Raw genomic sequence first — 24,063 nt, 5'->3', positions numbered from 1 at the left:
ATTCGCTTTCTGTGATAGTTTTGGGCTGAAGATACATACCTGCGGGTTTTGGGACTTACTCTTCAGAAACCACTGATATAAATTAGAGTCTTCCAGGCAAGGTTGTGCTTGCTGGGATTTTAGAAATGGCTCTGTGCCAGCCAGTTCTTCCACCCTTCTACCTGTATTGTTACACTAAGTAAGGATGTGCTTTATTTTAAGATATTTATGCTGTCATTCATTTTTTTGTTTCTATATGATTTTTTCCCAATATAATATGATTATAATTTAAAACATTTTATCAATTACAAATTTTCATGTACTATATTTTGATCATGTTTCCCCCTCCCTTACCTCCTCTTAGATCCTCCCCACTTCCTACCCTCCCAACTTCATGTTCTCTCTCTCTCTCTCTGTCTTGCTTTCTCTCTGACTCACTCTCACGCTAAGAAACAGATCATTAAAACTTACAATGTAAAGCTGTAGAAGTCCTATTCTTTACTAACTCCTTGTTAATGGCTCAGGGAAAACCTTCCATGATCTCCAAGTTCACACTCAATGAGTGAAAGAGCTTTCAGCTTACTGCATTGACCAGGTTGGCTTCCAACTGACACAGAGACCCACCTGCCACTGTCTCCTGAGTGATAGAACCAAAGAAATGAGCTATACCAAGCCTGGCAAGACATTGACTGATTGATTGATTGATAAATAAAATATGTATTGAGCATTCCTTGATGTGTGTTCCTCTGTGCTTATTTAAATGGGAAGGTCCAGGTTTAAGGCAGTGTAGATTTCCAATTTAGTAAGGCACAGTTAATCTGTTCACCAAAAAACTAAGGCGCTGAGTCCTCCAAATCCCCCTTAGTTCCTCACCTCTAAGTGAAGTCCGTTTCCAAAGTCCAAGCAGACCTAAAGAACAAAATTATAGACATTAAAAACAAGAGTAACTATCATCAAGCTTTGGGAAAGGAAACACGTTGTAATGTTCTCCTTTGCCTTTCAAAAACCAGATTCAGAGGGCAGAATCTACCTCCTTCTTTGGTTTACAAAGTCTCCATCAGAGGACAGCTAGTAATTAACATATGTGTGTATTATAAGTGCATATATATACACACACACACATATATATATATATGCATTTACATATATACAATGTATATATGTGTGTGCATATCACATATGTATGGGATAGCATATACATTCATACATATGTATATGATATATGGGAGGCCATGCACAGGATGCAGAGCCTTAGAGACTCTTTTCATGTGGTACCTGGAGATTGATCTCAGGTTGTCAGACGTGGTAGCAAGTGCCTTTACCTGCTGAGCCATCTTGCTGCCCTGAGAACAATTAGTATTTTAACAAGCAAATATGTCTAGGAATGTGGCTCAGGGGTAAAGGTACATGCTGTGCAAACCTGACTACTCTGAAGCCCTGTGCGTATCTGTAAAGCCAGCACTCCTGGATGAGTGAGAAGGGAGATGGGAGGCAGGGTCGGGGGAATCTCCCAGAAGCTGGGTGCTGGTCTGTCATCGTAAAACAGTAAGAGAACCTGCCTCAGCAAGTGAGGATTGATTCCCAAAATTTATCCTGACACTCACATGCAAAATGAATAAACAAAAATTAAAAACAAAATCGTTTGCCTCTTGACACCTTAGACCTCTTCAGGCCATTTTCTCCTCACCCTGTATCTTTACCTCATGCTCACAGGGGCCTGGGTACCCTTCCTCAGGGCCGTGCAAACGTTTGCTCCATTTGGACTACAAACTACGGTCACTGTAGCTGTGTCTCCTTCACTGTGCCCCCACCATTGGCATCTCGAACTTCCAAACCTGGGAGTCATGATGACTTGGGACTGAGTCACACTGGACAGAGAAGTCATGTATTATCTGAGACTGTATCTTCAGTCCTCCCTCCTCTTTCCCCAGACAAGACTTGCCCTTTTCTAACGTAACCACCAACTGTGTACTTCGGTTGCCACTCTTGCTTGTCCACACTCATCACCGTTGGGAATCCCGGTCTTTTGGCTAAGCTTCTAGTTACACATGTTCGTTCTGTGTGCACTGGTTAGCCAGACAGACTTTGTAGCTTCTTTGTGCCAGCTAACACTGCTTTGCACCCCTGTACCACTAACTCCAAACCGGAAGTAGTTTGCATGTATGGTCTTCACTTCTCCATGTATGTATGAGTTCACTGTAATATGTCCTCAGCCTGAATTTCTGTAGCCTTGTTTGCCTTTCCCACGTTAGGAAACAGATCCGTGGAGTCCATTCAAGGTGGGAATTAAGCTTTTTCTGAGAATTTGTTCTGACAGCCTCCATATTGCCTTGAAGGGTTCCTCGTGGAGTCGTCTGCTCTTCCTCGTGGAGTCTGCTCTTTCTGTGGATGCTTAGCTCCTCCTTCCCTTCTTGCCTCATCTAAAGGAAACTCAAGGTCAGTTGACATTGCAGCTCTAGGGTGAGGGTCTGGGCAGATAGAAGCTTTGTGGTTTGCATGAGACGTCTGCCATAAGTCTCTGGCATCGAAACACTTGGTCCCCAGTTGGTGACTGTTTGGTCAGGATTAGGAGGTGTAGCCTTGGTGGAGGACGTATGTCAGGGGTGGGGGTGGGGGTGGGACTCAGGTTTTGAGGTTTAGAAAGGATAGACGCTGTTTTGAGTTAGCTCTCTGAGCCTACTGATTGAGGTTTGTGATGCGAGCTTGAATTGAAGTGTTCTGGTTGCCTGCCACCTGTGACCTCCACTCTGCCCTCATGGATTCTAACCTTAAGCCCCAAGTAGATTCTCTTCTATGACTTGCCTTGGTTATGATGTCTTTGCAAATAGAAAAGTTAACTTACGGTAGCCTCAGACAATTATCTACGGACTAGGTTATAGCTATTATTTCTTACTTTTTAAAAATATTACTTTAATTCTCAGTAACACAGTAGCCATGTGAGATGTTTCCTGGTTAGGAATTTTTGATTATTGCCTGCATCTAAGATGGCTCAGAGTCAATCAGCCCAGACAGCCTCAAATTAATACTTCCGTTCTGCCTCCTACCAATCAATCTCTCTTTGATAGTTATATGGGCAATTTGCCATTTCCCTTTAAAAGATTTTTACTTTTATTTGTGTGTGTATGCGCATGCTCGAGTGTAGATGCCTAGAGGTCAGAAGGAAGGGGTCAGAGTCCCTTGGGGTTAGAGTTATAGGTAGTGCTGGAAACTGAGCCCAGGTTCTTTGCAAGAGCAGCAAGTACTCTTCCTCTCTTGGGTTATCTCTTCAGTCTCCCATTTTATTCTCGTCTAGAATCTCATTGGCCCTAGCAAAAAGGCATAATTAAATGTTACTATCACTATATTATTCTGACCAAGCTGCATATATTTTACTTGATAAAAGGAAGTGATGTGTTACCCGATTCATCCCGTGAGCGTTTGTAGTGACTTACTGAAATCTGTTTCCTAGATGATTGCTTAGAAATACAGATTAGATGGAAATAAGGCATACCCAGGTATGGGAACAGATATCTCATGGGAGAGCAGCTGTGACTCACTTTTCTTAGAAGGAACTTGATGACAGGTAATGTCACATGCAATGGCTGGACAAAAAGTCAGCTTCTATGTATTTAGCCAAAATAAGGTTTTTAGATGAGTCAGAAAAAAATCCTTTAAGAGCTTCCTCACTCCATAAAAGCTTAATCAATTCTACTATTGGATCTTGTGCCTCACATAAAAATTGGACTTCCTGGTAAGGAGCAAAAAACCAAAACTAACTAACCAAAACAAAACATTTAGCAGCAAGGAAGGCCAAATGGCACTGAGAAAATGCAAACAGTGTACTCGTTGTTCTCAAGTTCAGTAACATGAGAAAGGCTTTCCTGTTTTGAGGCTATTTTGATGAATGTCACCAGGACTCTGGAGGACTGGGTTTAGCTGGCTGACCTCTCCTCCTGGCTGACAGGATCTCTGAAACCTTGTTCCACTGCTGGTGACCTTGAACTTTCTTCTGTGGGCTTATGTTTCCATGGTGGTTGACCCTTAACTTTCAACATCTCAGTCTAGTATCTTCTACTGAATACAGAGGTACAGGAAGTAATCTCAAATGCTGTCTCAACTTCATTGCATGATGATGGTGTGATACTTCCATTCTAGTAGAGATGTCTAGGGAGGGTGAGCAGCATTAGGTTCCATACAGGGCTAATCTAGCATGGCAGGTTGTTCTTTAAATTCAGATCCTCTCTGTGATGGCTAATATTGACAAGTTGACAGGATCTATCACCTAGGAGACACACCTCTGAGAATGTCTGTTTCTAAACTGGGTAATTAAGGTGGGATAATTTACCCTAATTTGAACGGCAGTGTTTCATTTGCTATGGTCTCTGACTGAATAAAAGGAGAATGGAGATGAGCTCCAGCATCCACCCTTCTAGGGCCTCCCACCTGCAAATGCAGCTTTGTACCCAACAGCTTCAACCTCTTGCCTCCAGGGCCTCCCTCTGTGGGGGTTGTACTCTCTGTATGACTCTCAGAGTCAACCTGCTGTTCTCCCAGATGTGTGTGTGTTAGCAATGAGAAAAGTAACTCCTATTAACTTACAAAACCTTTCTAGAACATTCTCACTCCACCTGTCTAACCATGAAAAATGCTCCAAAGTTCTGTTCTGTTCTTTTCTTTTCTTTTCTTTTCTTTTCTTTTCTTTTCTTTTCTTTTCTTTTCTTTCCTTTCCTTTCCTTTCCTTTCCTTTCCTTTCCTTTCCTTTCCCTTTCTTTCTTTCTTTCTTTCTTTCTTTCTTTCTTTCTTTCTTTCTTTCTTTCTTTCTTTCTTTCTTTCTTTCTTTCTTTTTCTTTCTTTCTGGATTTTGGAAGCTGGGTGTTGTGGCACACACCTTTAATCCCAGCACTCGGGAGGCAGGGGCAGGCAGATTTCTGAGTTCGAGGCAAGCCTGGTCTACAAAGTGAGTTCCAGGACAGCCAGGGCTACACAGAGAAACACCCAGCTTCCAAAATTCTTTGTTTCTCTTTTGGGCTATATAGAAGGTCAAATCAGGCACCAGATTGAGGCTCCTTGGCTCTGCTCAAATCCATTCATAAAATGGGTTCAACTTTGAGTGAATTAATAAGTAACCAAGATGAGATGCAACGAGGGCACTGGATGTTGCTGGTTTGTTTCTTCCAGTCACATGTCCTGATTCCCTGTCTGTATCTACAGTGCTGGAAATCTGGCTCCTGGATAGGTCGGAAGAAGGTTCCAGAGGGTTTCTCTGGTCACAAAGTCTTACATGGCTGGCAGAGTTTGGGATTTGGTGATGTCGGGAGCCCCATTGTTTTGAAGCATTTCTTTGACAATTCTGATGTGGACCATATTTATACTGGAATTTAACATGCCATACAGTCTTCTTAAGCTTTTTTAATTTTAATTTTTATGGAGAGAGGTTAGTCTTTCTTTGTATTTCTTACTTTATAGGTAAATGTTACAACTTAGTTAAAAAATACTAACTTTGGGCCAGTGAGATGGCTCAGTGGGTAAAGGTATTTGTTGTGCAAGCCTTCTAACTTGGATTCAATACCTGGAACCCAGGTAAAAGAGGAAGGAGAAAACTCACTTCATAAGGTGGTTCACTAACTTCCACATGTATGTCATTACATGTGTGCTCCCCAATGATGATGATGATGATAATAATTAATAATAATTAGAATAAATAAAAAGTCCCACCAGGCATGGTGGCGCAAGCCTTTTATCCCAGCACTCTGGACGTTGAGGGAGGAGGATCCCTGTGAGTCTGGGGCCAGCCTGGTGTATATAGTGAGGGGCCAGCCTGGTGTATATAGTGAGGGGCCAGCCTGGTGTATATAGTGAGTTCTGGAACAGCCACAGCTACACAGTGAGACCCTGTATCAGTAAGTAAGGAAATAAATAAAAAAATCCCAAGCAACCTAACTTAAAACTTCAACTTATAAATGACCCAGATATGTACAGGGCCCTCAACAGCTGGCTTAAGTGAGGTCTTCATGGTTGCTAACTTTGAAAAATCCTCAGTAGTGAAGGGAAGCAGGACTCTGAAGTCTGCTTTCACGTTTATGAGCTCTGCATTTGAACCCGGTAAATACCAGACGGGTGAGAAGCAAAGTGTATGATTGACATAATCTCCTTCCTGCTCTCCAGATAACAGGTTAGTCTCAAAGTAATGACCATGACTTCTGGTGAATAATCACTCATTAAAGTTGGCTCCGACAGGAAGGCTTCTGCCCGTTGCCATTTTACAGACTCAGAATTTTGAAATATGAATTGAGACATGCTGGGTTACATCTAACCTGCCCCATCCTATCCTGCAAGGAATTTGCATTTCCTGAGAAGTTCTTTGTCCTTATGCAAGTTCATAGAAAAACAACCCAAAACCTTAAAAAGTCAAGATTAATTTTTATTCATTGCCAATTTTATTAGCACCCCTAAGTCCCCTCTCTAAGAATCATCTCAGTGGCTAACAGAGGCTGTCTTTCACAGCATTTAATCTTCTCTACCCTCAGCTTTCATCGTACAGAGATGTGCACGAGGCTTTCCACATGTTGGTGGGTTAGCCCCACCTGATCACTTTCTGTTCAATAAGTCTGGAGTGAGGCCCAGGAACATGTATTTCTATTCACTTTCTGGCTAATATTGATGCTTCAGGGCTTGCAAGGTCAATTTCCAAAGGCACTGCCTAAAAGTCACAGGGTAGCAAGGGAAAGAGAAAAGATGACAGCCTGGGCCTGGGCAATTCATAAGCCAGATAATGAACACTTTTGATGCAGATTGCTGTGTGCAGACATGACTTCTACATGATGAAATTTAAACACTGTGAGTTATACAGAAAGATATTCTCATGATAAGTACCAATTATGTGCCATAGGATGTGTGTATGTGCGTGAGTGGATGTGTGTATGTGTGTGTGTGTTTATCTGTGTGCATGAGTGCACACAGAGGCCAGAAGGTGTCAGATCTCTTTAAATTGGGGCTACAGACAGTTGTGAGCCCCACGTGGATGCTGGCAACCCAACTCTGATCCTCTTCAAGAGCAGTAAGCGCTCCCCACTGCTGAGCCCTCTCTCCAGGCCGAAGACTGCTTTAAGTGACATTTTCCTTCTGGTTTCTATCTCTCCTCAGGTTTACATGTTACCCCAATCCTGGATATTTATCAAGAAAAAAATTTATTTTATCGTTTTATCACCACATTTCTCTAAAGGCAGTCACAAATGCCTTTGAAATCAGACAAGCCAGAAGTTAAAGTTTACATATATGTGCTCCATTTTATTTGACATTTAAGAATAATGGGTGGTTTCCATCTTTTTTTGATTTTTTAATTGCAGCACAATTATCTCTGAAAAATTACACTTAAAAAATACAATGTGAGAAACCGGATCTTCTTCACTGAGGTTTAAAAATTCAGCCTTCTTCCACCCCACCCCCCACTAGATGGCACTGGTCTGCCAGGAGGACAGACGCCAGGGAGCACTGGAAACTGACCAAAATTGTCTCCAGAAAAGTGGACTGGCAATATGGAAGGGTTCGGAGGGCTGCAGGAACACTTTTGCAGAATTCTGGCCACGAAATTAGTTAAATTACTTCTACATCTTGTTGCAGCTCCATGCACCGGCATAATGTGCCCTGGTAGACACTGGGAGTTCTCTATGCAGCTACACGGACTGTTACGTAAGGATGTTATACAAACATCAAGTTCTCTTGCTAACACAGTCTTTCCCACTGTAAGCTCCACAATCATAGGAGAGTTTGAGTGCAGCCAGAGACTGCTTGGCACACACATAACTCAGGACGGTGAAGTGTGTGGGAGTCAGGCATTTCCTAGTCAGTCTATCTGGGCACTCTGTTTAGGCCTGCCTGGTTAGCATGCAAAGGAACGGGCACCATTGCTATCTTATAATATGTGCACGATCTCACCATCCCACCTTCCTCCCGGGCCCAGTCCCTTCTTGCTCGTTTACCCCTTCCCTCCATGACACCCCAGACGCTGCATTTATGACACACCTGACAGCTCTCTCTGCTTCCTTTTCCTGCTTTGCCTCTTCATTCCCTCTTATAGCCCCACTTTCAAAAACTTTTGTGTTCCACACAAATATCATTTAAATGGAGATTCCATGTATGAGAGGAGACATGGGATTTCATCGGACGTTGGTCTATTTGGCTTACCATACATAATTATATCCAGTTTTATTCACAGATTCTCCAGTGCAATTCAGATGGCTTTGCTGGCTTCTCAAACAGAGAAAGAGATGAACTCATTTGGAAGGAACAAATTCCTGTGTCCAAGGAATTTAATGAGTTTCTAGGCATATGCAATAAGGATGTCACTCTAGTGACCATCAGAGCTTCGTTAGGAGATAATAAGGAAGTTTTCATCCCTCCCAAGAGGGACAGGTCCTGACCTCTGTATCTATGAGATTATTATTTACATAACGATACCGACAGTGTTGTAGCTTATAAGTTAGGCATAGTAAGAGACGCATAACAGCTATAATAGGAACAATCACAATGGTTTACGACCATGAAAGTTATTTAAATTTTATGAATTGTTTATGCCTTGAACTTATCATGTTTTTTCTACCATTAAGAGTTATGGTTAACCAGTAAGAGCTATGGGTGAAAGTGCACACTACCGAGGGAGAGTCCTAATTGTATGAAAACCATAGGCAAACACTTTCTGTGGAACTTGCAAGAGGCAGAAGGTACTTCCTGCTGGAAGGGAGGAGGTGCAGTGGGCGTGGCTTTGGAGAAGGTGAAGAAGATAGGAGAAAGGAGGAAAGCCACAGATCAAAAGATGCAGAGATTCCAAGACAGGCAGAACAAATGCTGTGTCTAGCATATGGGCCTTCCTTATGATGGTGGCAAGCAGAAAATCAGACAAAGTGGGAAGGACCTTTGCTGGTCACGAGGGAGTCACCTCCTTCGAATGGGTAATTTGCCACTGTGTTTCGGAAGGATATTTTTGGCAGGAAACAGTTTGAAGATGAAAGGAATAAGTCAGGAGAACTGGAAGGAGAGGCAGGCAGTCCTAAGATAACCAAATGGTGGTGGCCCATCCTTGGCAGTGCCCTTGGCATGGGGATGGCATGAGGAAGCAGAGGAGGACCAAGGCTTACGGGCAAGTGTCTGGATGGCTGAGATTTTCAGATTGCAGCTATGTTTAGCTAAGATGCTGAGGAAACCAACTAGGAAACAACGAACAGTGGGGGTGCCAGGTCAGTGGGTGGCTTCCCAACCTTCTTACTCATGACTCTGGCCTCTGTATCCCCTCAGCTGCTGTCACCTACTCCCTTCCCAGCTTCTGGCTCCACACTATGTCTCCCAGTGAAGCACCCACTGAGTACTATCCTTTCAACCTGTTTGCTCTAAAAAATGCCTAGGAGTTTCCTAAATTCATTCTTTTTAATAGCTGAGTAGTACTCCATTGTGTAAATGTACCACATTTTCTGTATCCATTCCTCTGTTGAGGGACATCTGGGTTCTTTCCAGCTTCTGGCTGCTATGAGCATAGTGGAGCATGTGTCCTTACCAGTTGGAACATCTTCTGGATATATGCCCAGGAGGAAGGAGTTACAGAGACAAAGTTTGGAGCTGAGATGAAAGGATGGACCATCTAGAGACTGCCATACCCGGGGATCCATCCCATAATCAGCCTCCAAACACTGACACCATTGCATACACCAGAAAGATTTTGCTGAAAGGACCCTGATATAGCTGTCTCTAGTGAGGCTATGCTGGGGCCTGGCAAACACAGAAGTGGATGCTCACAGTCAGCTATTGGATGGAACACAGGGCCCCCAATGGGGGAGCTAGAGAAAGTACCCAAGGAGCTAAAGGGATCTGCAACCCTATAGGTAGAACAACAATATGAACTAACCAGTACCCCCAGACCTCATTTCTCTAGTTGCATATGTATCAGAAGATGGCCTAGCCAGCCATCATTGGGAAGAGAGGTCCCTTGATCTTGAAACTTTATATGCCTCAGTACAGGGGAACACCAGGGCCAAGAAGTGGAAGTGGGTGGGTAGGGGAGTGGGGGGTGGAGGGTATGGGGGACTTTTGGGATAGCATTTGAAATGTAAATGAAGAAAATACCTAATTAAAAAAATGAGGTGATGTGTGGAACCCTCTGGAGCCAAGAGTCACAATAAATCATTCCATCTGTTCGTTGCTTCTGTTGGCAAGCTGTTCACAGCACTGTGAAGCTAAGCCATGTGCCTCCCCAAAACTCCCACTTGGCAGTAGACTTTTTGGCCTCTTCTATTAGTTTGGAGTCCAAAGGCTTCACATCTTGTGTTAAGGCAATGAGGACTCTTCTATTTCCTCCAAAGGATAGGCCTTCAGGCCTGCGCAGAGTCCTCTGAACCTAGACCCCTTCCTCTTCCTCTTCCTGCCATCTCATCAGTTTATCAGTAGTCTCCTGTCCTGTCTGGGACACCCAGGGCTGGTATAGTTGCTCCTTTTGTACTGTGTCAATCACTACTCTTCTCTGTACCCAATGGGAAGTTAGTCATTCCATTTTGCCATTACGAGTCTGTAAGCATCCTATGGGCAAGATATGTCTGCCTTTGCTACAGACTTCTTGCATTGATAACACTGCCTGGCACTAAGTGATTATACATAGGTAGTTTTCTTTTCTTTTCTTTTCTTTTCTTTTCTTTTCTTTTCTTTTCTTTTCTTTTCTTTTCTTTTCCTTTCTTTTCTTTTTTCAAGATTTATCTATTATTTAATAAATATGAATACACCATTGCTCTCTTTAGACACATCAGAAGAGGACATCAGATCCCATTATAGGGGTTATGAGCCACTATGTGGTTTCTAGGAATTGAACTCAGGATCTCTGGAAGAACAGTTGGTGCTCTTAACCAATGAACCATCTCTCCAGCCCTAGTTTTATTTTTGTATAGGCATTTCTTATCATGACAGCGAGATATACATCCTGGCAGCCCAGCTTTCTGCATACTAATTATCAAACTTACCTATAAAAAAAGTTCAATTAGTTTTAAAGTAAAAATGTTTAATGTCATATAAGGCATACTTCTGAAATGTGAGCATGAAGGACAGGGAGATGTCTTTCATCACCCACAGAGCATATGGTTAAAAAGTGCTTCAAAGCACTTAAGCTTTGTGGTACCCATGGAGAAAAGGCTGTAATGAGAGGTTAAAATACATCTAGAGTTCCTTTGTGCTCTTGAGTTTGGGGGAGTTGAGAGATGGCTCAGGGGCTAAGAACACTTGCTGCTCTTGCAGAGGACCTAGATTTGGTTCCTACTACACAGTGTGGTGCTTCACAGTTGTCTGTAATTCCAGACCCAGAGGACCCAACACCTTCTTCTGACTCTGTGAGTACTGTATGCATATGGTATGTATACAATGCATGCAGGCATAACACTTGCACACAAAGTAAATAAGTCTTTAGACTCCAATTTTAATAGAATTTGACTGTTTTAAAAGTATCAATTCAGGGGCCAGAAAAGACAGCTCAGTGGTGCAGGTATTTGGTGCCAATCCTAGTGTTCTGAGTTTGACCCCTGAAACAGGCATTGTAGAAGGAAAGAATGCTTGATGTTGTTCTCTGACCTCCACATGCAAACTGTGGCATACATAGTCACACATACAAACATACACATACATAGAACTATTTTGAAGAAAAATTTAAAGGTATCAATCCAAATATAGCTATTTATTTATTTATTTATTTATTTATTTATTTATTTATTTATAGACAAGGTCTCGCTATGTAGTTCAGGCTCATCTGGACTTTACAATTCAAGCCAGCCTGGAACTCAAGACCCAATTGCCTCGGTCTCCCAAGTGCTGTGCATGTGCACATGTGCTATGCCTGGCTCTATTGTGTTTCCCCCATGTAGACATGGGTATACTTTCAACTGTTTTGGAAAACGTAGACCACTGATGCTCATTCTTACACTAGGGTCAACTGGAGTTTCTATAAAAGCAACTTTTGACCTCAGCTTTGAAAACTTGAGTTTGGCCTCTGAAGTTGGTGGTAAGGGAGAATTTAGATTGTCAGCCCTACTTTTCAGGTAAAGTACTTGACTTAAATTTACAGCTAAGGAAAACTCTCACAATTGGCATTTTCCCATCTATTAATTTTTAGAAACCAAAACACATGAGATATCCATTTCAAAATTCACAAATATCTGATTATTCTTATGAGCACCAATGTTTATCATGCAGTTTCAGTTTGTACTTTCTTCTTAAATCTGTGCAATTTAGTGGCATAGTAAGCACAATTAACTAATTGCTGGTAATGTGTGCAGCCCTCTCGTTACACTGTGTCCCCTAAAATGAGGTGTTGAAAGGTATTGATATGGAAACAAGGTTATTGGAAAAAAGGAAACAGATTGAGGCAAGCCAAAGGGAGGCTGGACCTTACTCAGTGTAACTGGTATCCTTAAAAACCAGGACACACACACACAGAGGGGCCTGACAACCATAGGTGACAAAAGAGGAGCTGTCATGTGAAGATGGGAGACTAGAGTGACACACACATGCACAGGGTGCCAGGGACAGCCTGTCAGCTGTCAGAGGCTGGAGGGAGGCATGGATGGTTGCAGGGAGCAGGGTCCTGCTGACTGACTGGCTACCTCAGCTCTAGAACTGGGAGATGGTAAACATCTGTTGTTCTAGACCACCCATTAGCACTTTCTTTGAGGTCTGGCAAATGAACATCTATTAAATATATCAGCTCAGGACTAAAGGCTGAATTTCAATCTGTAACGTGAAGTTTGACTTTTATTTAAGGCAAAATTGAACGATCAGAAAGTCTCTCCTCCTCCTACCTTCCACAGCAGCCTATTCTTCTCAGAATGGGTTTAAAATGTGTACAATACATTGTATTCTAAACCCAAGTATATTAAATAATCTAAGTTTGTTTCAGAATTTAAGAACTAAAAACGTTACAGTAACTTCACATACTTTGCTACTGAAAACACTTAGTGTCTACTAAAGTCTATTAGTGGTATTTAAAATAAGTGGTATTTTGAAAAAACAAATATATTAAAGTGTTGAACCATACTGTGACAATACCACATGTTCTGCTAACGTAGTCACATCGCCACAACTGGGAAATCTCAGGTAGAGAGTAGTGGGAATACATGTGTGTATGAGCCTCCAAATTTGGGAATAAATGTGTGCATGAGTCCCCAAATTTCTAGACTCCACCTGACCTCTGCCTGTGGCTACCATTATGGCAGAGGGATTCTAGATGAAGATGGCTCAAAATGGAAGACTCTCAGGTTTATTCAGAAAACTCTTTTTGTCACTTTCACAGAGTTGGCCTAAATGTAAGGGATATTAAACAGTTACTTTGTGGCGTGCTACAGCAGGGACAAGCCAAAGACCACTAACAGCTCCTCTGCAGGCACAGGGCTCAACACCTGGGTTCGGCCACTCTCAGCTGAGCAACCCTAACTGAAAGGCTTGGGACCCATAGGTTTCAGTTGTTTACAAAATCAACACATGTGTAGACTTTATTGACAAAGCATCTTCAGTCCCAAACTGCAGCCTGAGACCCTAACTTCGTGGGTTCCACTATGCTCAAGAAGCTTAGGCTCTGAGAGCGTGTTAGGCTACGATGCACCGCCTGGACCCGTGACACTTGAAGGAGCCTGAGTTTCCGCTACTTTCCCACAGGGGGTTTTGTCATAGTCAGTCATATTCAGCCTCTGGTGTTTAGTCTCTGGATCTGTGGCTGGCCAGGCGAGGTACAGACATGTGTCTTCTTATGCATTCCAGTCGCAGTGCTCTGTAGACTGTGCAAGGGACACTGTGGCTCCTGTCCTGTGACCACAGGTAAGGCAGTCGCTCCCTCAGTGCCTGGGACTGTGACTTTGAAATTCCAACAGCATAAATTGTTGTAGGTTTCCTTAAGCCTTTTACTCCATGTACAGTCAAACTATAATGTTCTGAAATAAACCCCTTTTAATGTGTGCTCCTGTGTGTGTGTTTGTGTGCGTGTGCTCGCTCACACTTCCTTGCTCGAGCAAGCACGTGCATGCACGTGTGTTAGTGACTGTGTGTACACTTGTGCAGGTATGGAGGTAAGAAGTTAAACTCCTGGACTGTTCCTTAGGCCCCACCAACTTTGTCTTTGGAGACAGAGTCCTAAGGCTGGAGCTTGCCAAGCAGGCCAGGCCAGCCATCCATCAAGCCCCAGAGAGTCCGCCTCGCCTGTCTCTGCCTCCTCAGCACTGGGATTCTAAGGGTGGACCTGCACCTGAGTACTTTTACGTGGGTAGTGGGAATCGACCGCAGGTCCTCCTGCCCGTGGGGTAAACATTTCAGCAGCTGAGCTCTCTAGTCCTAAATCTTTTTTTTTCCCTTCTGATACAGGCTAGAGTAAATGCTGTTATGTGGGGCTGAACTGACCAAACTGCCTACAATTTACATTCCTTCCTATGAAGGACCCACCATTTCCCACCCTTTATAGAAAGCACGGCTGTGGACCTGTGAACCTCCTACAAACTGAGACCAGAATGCTGAAATGCCTACTCTTCTCAATAGGTCACCACACCCTATCAGATTGAATACGGATACTTAGAGAGTAGCCTGAGGAGTCTGCTCCTTTTGAGAGGAGTCTAATTAAGTAAACACACACATAAAATGCTAAAATGGAAAGCCTAAACTCACTGTTCCTGAGTCTAAGAATTGGCTTGTTTGCTATACATGTGGAGTTTTACCTTAAAGGGAGTTTCTTTTCTTCAATGAAGGGAATTCATACTGAACCAGGTACCCAGGGCTCTTGGCTTGGGATTCCCCTTAGCTAGGAAGCAGCAAGACGAGGGGATAAAGGAAATCCTCAAGTCAAAAACCAAGCCCAGGATCACGTCATAGAAATAGCGTATGAAAAATGACCTCAACAACACGGGCAAAGCAAAATCAGACAGCATTTCACAGGCTGGACCAGTGGCCTGCAGTTCCTTGCTAGCAAGCTGCCTGTGGAAAGGGAGTCATGGAAATCTTTGGGTTGAATATACTCATGTTCTTCTGTGTTTCCTTAAAACAGAGCAAAACAAAACAAAACCCCTATTGTTTTTCTCACCCTTACCACCCCACTCCAGGATCTAGGTCGCCATTTCTCTTTCTCCTACCTTACTTAAGTCCTCTCTATCACTCTGTCTCCTGCTCTCTCTCCTCTTCTCCAACCACCACAGCTCTAAACTCATTCTTTAGACGAAGAACTTCCAGTAGAGCAAATATGCTTACCTTTTAAATTTCAATCATGGTGTAAAAAAAAGGAAAACAGGGTATCATTTTGTATCTAATCTCTCTGAACCTATTTGTGAAGTCTTTGCGATATGATCCCACAATTTATCAAAACCCACCTAGCAAATCTCGGTAAGTGACAACAAGCATTCCTAAATTATATGCAATTTCGTTACCAAACAAACAAACACAGCCATTTAAAATCCATGGAAACCAAGTGTATGAAAGGAATCTAGCCCTTGGGTCTGAACCTTGCCTCTAGTGTGGAAAACCCTTTCTTTTAAATAGGCCATTCCTTTGATGATGGTGGCTTCGATTTCCCTTCTAAATTGTAAACACTTTTACATAGTTTATTTCAATACTGGAGAGTACTAATAGCTCAGGAGGGTAACCAAAGCACCTTAAAAGCAGAACTTTAAGCTCTGTAGACCATACTTTTAGAGAAGGCATTTTTAGTTGTCATTATTCACTCTAGGAACCAGGTTCTTCCTGGTTTTCCGGTTCACTGACTACCGGTAGCTACAAGAGCTGGAGGCTGCGAAAACTTTAGCCAACTTGCTAGAGGGTGCGCGTGGGGCTTCTCACTGCGTCCATATTTCTCAGAAGGCTCCAAACAAAGCCTCTGGCCCCTGCCCCGGGGCTCACCTCACCCACAGATCCCAGTTAGGAAAGGTCGCTGGGACCGGAGTGTGACCGTCATGGGGAGAGAGTGATAGCGCGCGCCGATTCTGCCTACCCTGCTCTCCCGCCGCAGGTTGGGCCCTTCGCTGTCGCACCACGGGGACAGCGGCGCCTACAAGGCTGGGGCGCGGGGGTCACTGCACTTACCACCGCCAGCAGCTGCACCAGCAGCAGCAGGGCGCACCGGTCACCCGGGCTCCGCGCCATCGCCTCGATCCGCCGCGCCCTCGCCTCCGGGCCTCGCCGGCGCCCTGCGGATCCTCCTGGGCAGGTCCCTCCCGGGGCCGCCCTTCTCTGACTCTGCGGGACCCGGGGTGCGGTTCCAGGTGTGCCCGGGTCAGAAAGGGTAGCCTTGGGCCGGGCCACAGCCTAGATGGAGGAGGGGAATGTGTTCGCTCCGCGGGGAGGTACGAGGCAGTTCCCGCCCTCCGCACCTGGGGCTGGTGACGTCCCCCGCAGGGGACCTTGGGTGGCTGGCCCCTCCCCGTCGTGTCCCTTCCTCCTCTGGGATCACCTCGATTGGAGAGCCTTCTAGTCACTGTACAGACCCTAAGATCTAAGGAGCGCGACTCATGGAGCCTGGGGTCGCAAGGCTGAGGTGATAAAGGGCTGGAGTTGTGGGAATGAGCGCAGGTGACGACCTGGAGACACGCTGGCCAAGCGGCGTGGGGCCAGCTGTTGTAAGCGCGGCTTCAGTCTCTTCTGTTGCCCTTTTCAGCAGATTTGCAACTTTTCTGACTCAGCGAGGAGACAGTAGAAGACTCACAGCAGGGCAAAAGAGAAGACAGGTCCTTGATCTGTCAGAGATCAGAGGTTAGAGACGTCCCAACACTGGAGTACTGTACGAATAAAATTAGAAAATCTATATGAATTCTGCAGTGGCCAGCACTTAAGGACTCAGTGATAGTTGTTGATATTAAAACAATATTTTTGCACGAGTGAGTAAAGGTTAAATTGAACTCTGTTGTTGTTGTTATTGTTATTTACACATAGTCTCACTTGGTAACCCAGGCTGACCTTAGACTTGAGAGCCTCCTGCTTCATCCTCCTTTCCTAGTTCTATGGTTACAGATGTGCTACCAGGCCTGGTTAAAGGGACTCTTGAAAAGCAGACACTGAATGTGGGTGTCCAGACTCTGGAGTCAGCCCAAGTTAGAAAAATCCTCTGCTGCATGTAAAAAGAAAAGTGTTATGGAAAACAGGTAAAATTTAACATATATGAATGTATTCGTACTAGTTATCTGCACAAGTATATTTGGAATGAACACATTATAGCATCCAAAGAAAGGTGTTTGCCATAATCGTTAGCTAGTGGGGGGTGGTCTTTTAAGTTTTAATTTTCCTGTTAACATTTCTGCTTATTTCTGGTTGATATTACAGTAGTAGAAGACCCTCTGTGCCACAGGGGCCTTACAGGAAACAGGCAAGACCAATTTGTCACTAAATTTAGCACAACTAGCTGAGTTGTGCCTCCATTTCAAGCTGACACATTTTTCTAATTCAGTACCATCAACATCTCTGATATTGTTAGCCCTTTTCTCCCTGCATCTGCAAAGGCTTGCTTTGAGCTCAGAAGCATATCCTCTTGTTTGGAGTTTAGTCACTGGCAATCTTTCTGTTTTTTACATGGTGGCTGGTTGGTAAACATGCTGGGGACTAGGCTTGGCTACCTATGTGCTGCTCTGTGTCCCCAGCAGCAGATGCACCCACTCTGCTCACTCCCACAGCTTATGCAGAGGGAAGACTGTCTCTTAGTTTTCACTCCTTCCCCTTGAACCAGGTGTGGGTACTAGCATAGCCTGTTGGTAGTTCCCGTTCCTCCCAATGCTGGAAGGTCTCCTAACTCAAGACAGCAGGGTTTACCAGAGTGTGTTTGCAAACCTTCCCAGGAAGCTTTCTCTATATTCCACCTAAAAGAGTGCTCTCCCTTTAATCCCTGAAGACACATATTTATACTTCATTATTGAGACTTCAGGAGCTGTTTTGTAATGAAGATAATTGTAGCTTCCAGCATAAGAAAGAGCTAATAAGATTTTATTTCTGTTGAATTATTCACCAGCCTTGGGGGACTGTCAAAGTCATCTTCAGGCAGTATTCCTTTTATAAGGTGTCTGTCCCAGGACTTGAGCAAAGGTGTCAGTCAGAACCTGGATCACATGATGTCACCAGGTTTCATCCTTGCATAAATTATTTCCTCTTTACCGACTCTAAGTATAGGGATCAGTTGAAGGGACTTTCTGAGAATCAGATAATTCCTTTCTGCCTCCTTTGTCTCTGATTTCTTAATTCTGGGAAGAGGTTAAACTTATTTAATAAATCTCTGCATCTAGAACCAAATGTGGTCATTTCCAATGAAGCAGTAAAAATAGTTTTGTGATAAATGGAAATGTTGATAAGCTGCAAATATTTTAAGTTCCAGGCTCCCCACTTAAAGTAGTTTAAGATTGGGATACACACACTTTTTTTTCCTTTAGATGCCTACAACTCATTAGTTCAAAACATTTTGTTCAAATAACTGTATTCAAATATATTAAAGCTGGGTTGGAGAAATGGCCAGTGGTTAAGACTTCGTGTGGTTCCTGCAGAGGATCCATGTCTGCTTCCTAGCACCTGCATGCTGGGTAAATTCCAGTTCCCAGGGGCCCATCTCACACTTCTGAGTCCCCCACCCTCAGTTCACTGACAGACAAGGATGTCTCTGTCATGTTGCCACCTCTCTAGAGCAAGTGTGCTCATTCCTTATGTGTCACATACATGCCATAGTGAATGGTGGCCTTGTCACCTGGCTAACCAAGGCAGACCCGCGGTATCATCCTCAAGCAAGCTCCCATTTTCAGGTCTTTCCATGTTCTCTGTGGTTGTAATCACAAGGAATCACATGCCCCGTGTGCAGGATCAAGCACTGTGATTTATAGGTATTTCATCCAGGTCAACTGCTGTACCCATTGCTCTGTCTCAAGAATGTAAGTTCCATACATGTAAGGACCGTTTGATATCTGTGGGCTTAGCCCTAGTCTCAGGTTCTTACTGGATGATCAATAAACTTTTGTTGGACCAAACCTACAAAACAGAGGGAATTAATTACAAATGAAAAATGAGTATTATGGAGGAAAACGTTTTGAATATTCATTGTGAATGAATTGATAGATCTAGTCAGAAAATGCTGATCTGTGATGTGTGTTTCTTTTGTGTGTGTGTGTGTGTGTGTGTGTGTGTGTGTGGAGAGAGAGAGAGAGAGAGAGAGAGAGAGAGAGAGAGAGAGAGAGAGAATGCATTCACATGCACATGCATGTGATTTGTGTATGTGTGTTTCCTTAGTAACTCTGCAACCAAACAGAGATAGCAGGTGTGAGTCAGGCTGTGGAGCATCCTGGCTGATGGCTAAGAGATTTAAGTATAGGGACTTTCAGGATAGCCTTTGAAATGTAAATGAAGTAAATACCTAATAAAAAATCGTAGGAAAAAAAAGAGAGATTTAACTACCCAGTATATATATGGAACTGAGTGTGGCTGGGAGGGGAGGGGAGGTGAGGCTGGAAGAGTCCAGGAGCCAACTGAGAACAGAGTTCATCACCCTGAAGATAGAGAAATTAGACAGAATCACCCTTCCCCTCAGTTCTGGTGAAGGAGCCATGTCCTGTGCACTGAAGGCCGAGGTATGAGTGTCAGACATTGATAGCTGGATCCTGAAGTGTCTGGATTCTCTAGTTTGTTGGACAACAGCCAAATGCGGGTTAGGGAGTGAGAAGAAAACAGTGATAGGTTAAGGGACTAGCCTATAATGGCGAGCTGGGCAAGTCCTGTTGCTTTCTGAGTTAGTGTCACAGAGTGGTAAAACCAGTGGGCTGCATGTACTTGGAACAGTGCACTATTGATACATAGTCCCTGTACCCTGGAGGCTGGCACAGCCCTGAGCACTGTTGAAGGCACCAATATTTTGAAGAGAGTAATACAGCCTACTACAATGAGTCAGTGTCTCTCTGGACAATTACCCACACGTTCTTCTGGGTGAGTCACTGCACTACCTAGGACCCATGACTGTGGGTACAGAGTCCCTGAGCCTAGATGGTTTAAGGAAATTGTTGGTCATGAAGTAGAGAAGAAATAAAAAATGGTGGGGGAAAAAAAGGCAAAGAGGGATTTGAGCAGTGTGAGGGTGGGAAGGAGGCAGAGTCTAGGTTCAGAGTAGAATTTCCAGTGTGATCAAAATGTGACCATGCTGTTTTGAGGTGTATACAGAAAAGGCCTGGGAAAGCCCAGCAAGGTGTTGGTGCCCTCTTAGTCTGGCGCTGCCTCCCACTGAGTCATATGGGAAAGCATTTGGCTGACGGCTCCCTTGACATCCACTGAGTGTTGTGGGAGCTTTATGTCCTGTTGATCCATTGTCCATGATCTGCCTATGGCTCTGACACCACAAATATGGCCCCCTAGCCCCACCTCAGAGCTTTCATTCTCAGTGTCCCAGTGTTCTTTGCACAATTCTGTCCAAAATTTGTTTCTTCATTCTTGACTTTCTTTGTTCTCATACTTTCTCTTCTACCTGAAGTCCTTCCCTGACCTATGGCTTGACAGTTGTCACTGCCCCTCCTCCTTGGTCATCACATCTTAACAAACTGTATGGAAAGGGACTAGTAGAGAGGAAAGGAGGTTCCCAGTAGTGGGAGGGAGACAGTGCAGGGGAGGTCTCAGGAGTGAGGAGAGCCATTGTATATATCCAAGAAAATGAAAAATAACCAATTTAATAAAAAATTAAATAGGCTTACTCACTCAGTAAATATTAGGTAAATGTGTGGAAGGTGCGTGTGCGTGGTGTGTGTGTGTGTGTGTGTAATAAGGGAGGGCTTATGGTTGAACCTAGTTCAGTTTGTCAAAATTCTCTGATGTCCCCATTTTTTCAAAGGTGGCTATGATACTGGACACCCTAAGAGGCCACCAGAAAACATCTCTGTGTCCACCTGAGTGTGATGGTTAATCGGCATTACCCACTTAACTGGACTTAGTATCACCATGGAAACACCTCTGAGTGTGTGTGCGAGTGTTTCCGGAAAGATTTCACTGAGGAGGAAAGCCTCACCTTGAATTCGTGGGCAGCACCGGTCCACAGGCTGGGGTCCGGGACGGAGCAGTAGAGAGAAAGAGAGCAACAGCGACCTTCACCTCTCTGCTCCCAGCCTGGGGACGCAGTCTGGGCAGCTGCCCCACTTCCACCTGCTGCAGTGCCGTTCCCACCGTGAGAGATCATGCTCTTAGGCTGTGAGCCAAAATAAAGCTCCCTTTAAGTTGCTTCTGTCAGATATTTTTCACAGTAAAGAGAATGGTCACTAATACCCAGGAGGACAGAGTGGGAAAATTGGAAACAACCTGGAAAATCCCCCTTCCCTCTGGAGCCAAGCAGAAAATTCATTTACAGGAATTCACTCTTGGGGATTTTATCCACTCTTGGGGAATCTGCGGCTTTCATTTTGTCCTGCGATTGTTTATGGGAATTCTTAGAAAGATAAAGGTACCAGCCATGGTCAGGAATGAGATGGGAGGAGGCTGTCCTTGGCTGCCGACAGGAGCCTGGAATCCATCTGTGAAGTGACAGGGTGTGCAGGGGGTCATGGGAAGCCAACTGCAGTGTTTACAGAAGGCACCAAACAGAAACCACACTGACCGAAGGTGACTAATAGGCCCGTAGAAACAGAAAGAAACCACAGAGGACAGAAAAGTCATTTCTTGACTATTTCATTTACTTCACACAAATGAGTATAACAAAACCCAAAGCAACTAATCAACCAACAACCACCAAAAATAAAGAAGAAAACCAAGAAACCAAAACAATATAGCAGACTCTCAAAAGTAATCCACTTAAGGACTTAAAGAAAATGCTTGTTTTAACCCACTTTAAAAGTATGTAAATATGAATGATTATTTAATAATTTTAATGCCATCCGAGTTGGTATAATGATTTTCCTGACACTCAAGTTCAGAAGTTGGTGAGTGGCTGACTTTGCTAAGATGTCTGGGGTACAGCTAAAGTCATGTAATACTGATGTTTCTTCTGGGGACCTAACAGTACTAGGTGTGTGCCCCATATGCTCCAGGTTTGAGTGTAGGTGCTGAAAACAAAAATGTCACTGGCTTTCGTACTTGGGTGGAGATAGGAGGTGGATTCCACCAGGAAACATGAGAGGAGCCTCTGTGTGAGCTTGTCTTTGGGAGGTCAAGAGCTTGAGTTTCTACAGAGAAGACAGTAGAAACCAGTGCTACGGAGGTCATATGCATGAGCTGTTCTGAAGGAAATGATATTCTTGATTCCAGTTAGATATTGTAAATGGCAAATTATCCCAACTCAGTAAGTCTACTTTTGGAGCAAAAGTTTTGAAAACATCAGAGCAGGGAAGTAGTAATTTAGTCAAGTCCACTTCTGTAATAAACAGGGACTGGGACCGCAAAGTCAGCCTTTCATGTGCCGTTAAAGAGCACATTAGAACCTGTCCAGCATTTCAAAAGATTGTTTATAAACATGTTTTATTTGCACTGTTATGGCTTTATTTTTGTGAGCTAGTTTGGTTTTCATTGCCTCTACTTCTTTCTCAAGGTAGAGATTTTATTAAAAGGAAATATGTTGAAATGTAAAGCAACCAGTGAAAGAAAAATTTGATTCAGGGCTAGTGGATGTAGCTCGGTTGGAGACCATTTGCCTAACATGCAGAGAGCCCCAAGTTTGATTTCCAGAACCACACAAACCCTGTGCCTTGGCCTGCACTTCAGTGATCGAGTCAGGAGGGTCAGAAGTTCAAGGTCACCCTTGACTACACTGCATTGCTAAGCTAGCCTGGGCTACATGAAACTTTTCTAAAACAGTCTGATACAAAAGACATAAAGGAGATAGCTTGCTTTCAGTGACTTACACTTAACCATCACAATGATGCTTACTAGCTTGTGTGAGGATATCGGGGTTGTTTTTTGACACAAAATGTAGTGTTTACTCCAAACATGACTGTATGCCCTGAAATTCAAAGAGTCATTTAGCTGAGTAATTATCAGTTAATCTTCTGTGTAATTTTCAACCCCCACGCCCCACTGTCTCTCTTAACTTCTGCCGAAGCATTAAGCGATGGCAGACTTTTGGAGCGAGTCCCAGCAGTTGCTTGCGAATTCAGCCACAGTAAACCTAAGCCCTTCAGCAAACCCCTCTTGTGATTAATTTTCCAACGGCAATGTAGGAGGAAAAAAGTCTGCCATTGTTTTTCACTTCTTAACATTGGGATTAGAACTGTCATCCTAATTAATTGATGTCAAGTGAACAGGTTAGGCAGAGCAGTACTCCAGGGAAGCCTTGGAGTTGAACAGACTGAAATCCACTTGAGGCTGTTTGTGAAGGTCTTCTCTGTGGTCGCTAAGAGTAATGAGGTGGATTTCCATTGATTAGCATTGTGAGACAATCAGCCTGTCTCAGATTTTCCAATAGATGCTGTCTTGAGAGCAAAATAAGGGTGTGCAACAGAAGACAATAGTTGCCCTAGAATACACACCCTGGGATTTCACTTTAGAATTTGGGTAAGACAGCAAAAATGACCCACTTCTTCCAATAGTGAAGTCTGCTGCCTTTATGTCCCAGGCTCTGGCAGCATTCAGCCAATTGGTCAGAATGTGAGAGCCAAGTTCCAGGTATTCATTTACATAAAGATGATCCTATATAGATAGATGTCAAGTATATGATTTATTTGCTTTTTGAATTTTGAAATACTCTCTCTATTATACAGCTTTGGTTGTCCTGAAACTCACTATGTAGACTACATCGACCAGGCTTGTCTCCAACTCATAGAGATCACCTGTCTCTGCCTCCTGAGTGCAAAAAGGTGATCAAAGGTGCAGCCATCACTCCCAGCATAGGATTTTATTTTGAGGCAGGGTCTTTTGTAGCTCAGATTGGCCTCAAATTCAATATATATCTGAGGATAACCAGTTCTTAAACCAACCATTGACCAGCAAGTTGTTCCTCAGACTTATTTTGAACACACACACACACACACACACACACAATCAGTGGCTGGGTGGTGATGGTGGCAATTGGCTTTAATACCAACACTTGGGCAGCAGAGGCAGGTGGATCTCCATGACATCGAAGCCAGCCTGGTCTACAGATTGAGTTCCAGGACAGCCAGGGCTACATAGAGAAACCCTGTCTTG

At 43.8% G+C, this 24,063-nt stretch overlaps 1 protein-coding gene and 1 long non-coding RNA gene across 2 annotated transcripts in view; one reads left to right on the top strand and one right to left on the bottom strand.

Annotated features, from left to right (window-relative positions):
* The window catches only part of Dsg2 (desmoglein 2), a 46,453-nt gene extending 30,150 nt beyond the window's left edge, over window positions 1-16,303 (bottom strand). Inside the window, exons 1-2 of the mRNA NM_007883.3 lie at window positions 16,033-16,303; window positions 853-888 (exon numbers count right to left, since the gene is read on the bottom strand). Coding sequence (NP_031909.2) covers window positions 853-888; window positions 16,033-16,092 — 96 coding nt within the window. The 5' untranslated portion in view covers window positions 16,093-16,303. The remainder of the gene's footprint in view (window positions 1-852; window positions 889-16,032) is intronic.
* Gm46630 lies at window positions 16,272-16,849 on the top strand. The gene is made up of 2 exons (XR_001782480.2): window positions 16,272-16,483; window positions 16,607-16,849. It is a non-coding gene; the product is annotated as a predicted gene, 46630 (long non-coding RNA).
* Window positions 16,850-24,063: the final 7,214 nt, after the last annotated feature.

Source organism: Mus musculus, chromosome 18, assembly GCF_000001635.26.
Source record: "Mus musculus strain C57BL/6J chromosome 18, GRCm38.p6 C57BL/6J".
Classification (NCBI taxonomy): Eukaryota; Metazoa; Chordata; class Mammalia; order Rodentia; family Muridae; genus Mus; species Mus musculus.
The sequence above is the reverse complement of the archived record's forward strand: the minus strand, read 5'-3'. Positions and strand labels throughout refer to the sequence as shown.